General features: G+C 50.2%; 1 protein-coding gene across 1 annotated transcript; it reads left to right on the forward strand.

Moving 5' to 3' along the window:
- Positions 1–259: 259 nt before the first annotated feature.
- On the forward strand, positions 260–583 carry Pmar_PMAR006340 (merozoite surface protein 2, putative; the record flags this gene model as incomplete). The annotated part of the gene is made up of 1 exon (XM_002776968.1): positions 260–583. A coding segment is annotated over one exon (324 nt), but the record flags the coding sequence as incomplete, so codon positions are not given.
- Between the last annotated feature and the right edge of the window lie 631 nt (positions 584–1214).

The raw sequence follows: 1214 nt of genomic DNA on the forward strand, positions 1-1214 counted from the left end.
TACTGCATCGACCACTACTGAAGAAGCGATCACATTCTCAACAGTGACAACTACTCTGTCTTCCTCTCCAACTCCGACTACCGACTTTGCCGCGACTTCTACTACGACAGAGAGCCTCGAGAAAGACTGGCTCAATGAACTGTCCTCTTCTAGTACTACGGCATCGACCACTACTGAAAGAACGACCGCGTCCTCAACAATTACAACTACTACAGTTACCACATCGACCACTACTGAGGAAGCGATCACGTCGTCAACAATGACAACTACTCCATTGTCCTCTACAACTCCGAGTGCTGATGCTACCGCGACTTCTCCTACGACGCAGAGTCTCGGAGAAGATTTGCTTAATGAATTGCCCTCTTCTACGACAACCACTACATCGACCACCACTGAAGAAGCGACCACGTCCACAACAGTGACAACTACTTTGTCGTCCCCTGCAACGCCGACTACCGACTTCGCCGCGACCTCTACTACGACAGAGAGTCTCGAGGAGGGCTGGGTCGATGAACTATCCTCTTCAAGTACTACGACATCTACTGCATCGACCACTACTGAGGAAGCGATCACGTCCTCAAAGGTGACAACTACTCTATCCTCCTCTACAACTCCGACGACTGACTTTGCCGCGACCTCTACTACGACAGAGAGTCTCGAGGAGGGCTGGTTCGATGATTTGTCCTCTTCAAGTACTACGACATCTACCACATCGACTACTACTGGAGAAGCGATCACCTCCTCAACAATGACAACTAGTCTGTCCTCCTCTACAACCTCGACTACCGATGTTACCGCGACTTCTACTACGACGCAGAGTCCCGGGGAAGATTGGCTCGATGAACCGTCCTCTTCTAGTACTACGACATCTACTGCATCGACCACTACTGAAGAAGCGATCACATCCTCAACAGTGACAACTTCTCTGTCTTCCTCTCCAACTCCGGCTACCGAGTTTGCCGCGACTTCCACTACGACGGAGAGCCTCGAGAAAGACTGGCTCAATGAACTGTCCTCTTCTAGTACTACGACATCAACCACTACTGAAAGAACGACCGCGTCCTCAACAATGACAACTACTACAGTTACCACATCGACCACTACTGAGGAAGCGATCACGTCGTCAACAATGACAACTACTCTTTCCTCCTCTGCAACTCCGAGTACTGATGCTACTGCGACTTCTCCTATGACGCAGAGTCTCGGAGAAGATT

This window comes from Perkinsus marinus (genome assembly GCF_000006405.1).
Source record: "Perkinsus marinus ATCC 50983 genomic scaffold scf_1104296952350, whole genome shotgun sequence".
In the NCBI taxonomy this organism is placed as follows: domain Eukaryota; phylum Perkinsozoa; order Perkinsida; family Perkinsidae; genus Perkinsus; species Perkinsus marinus.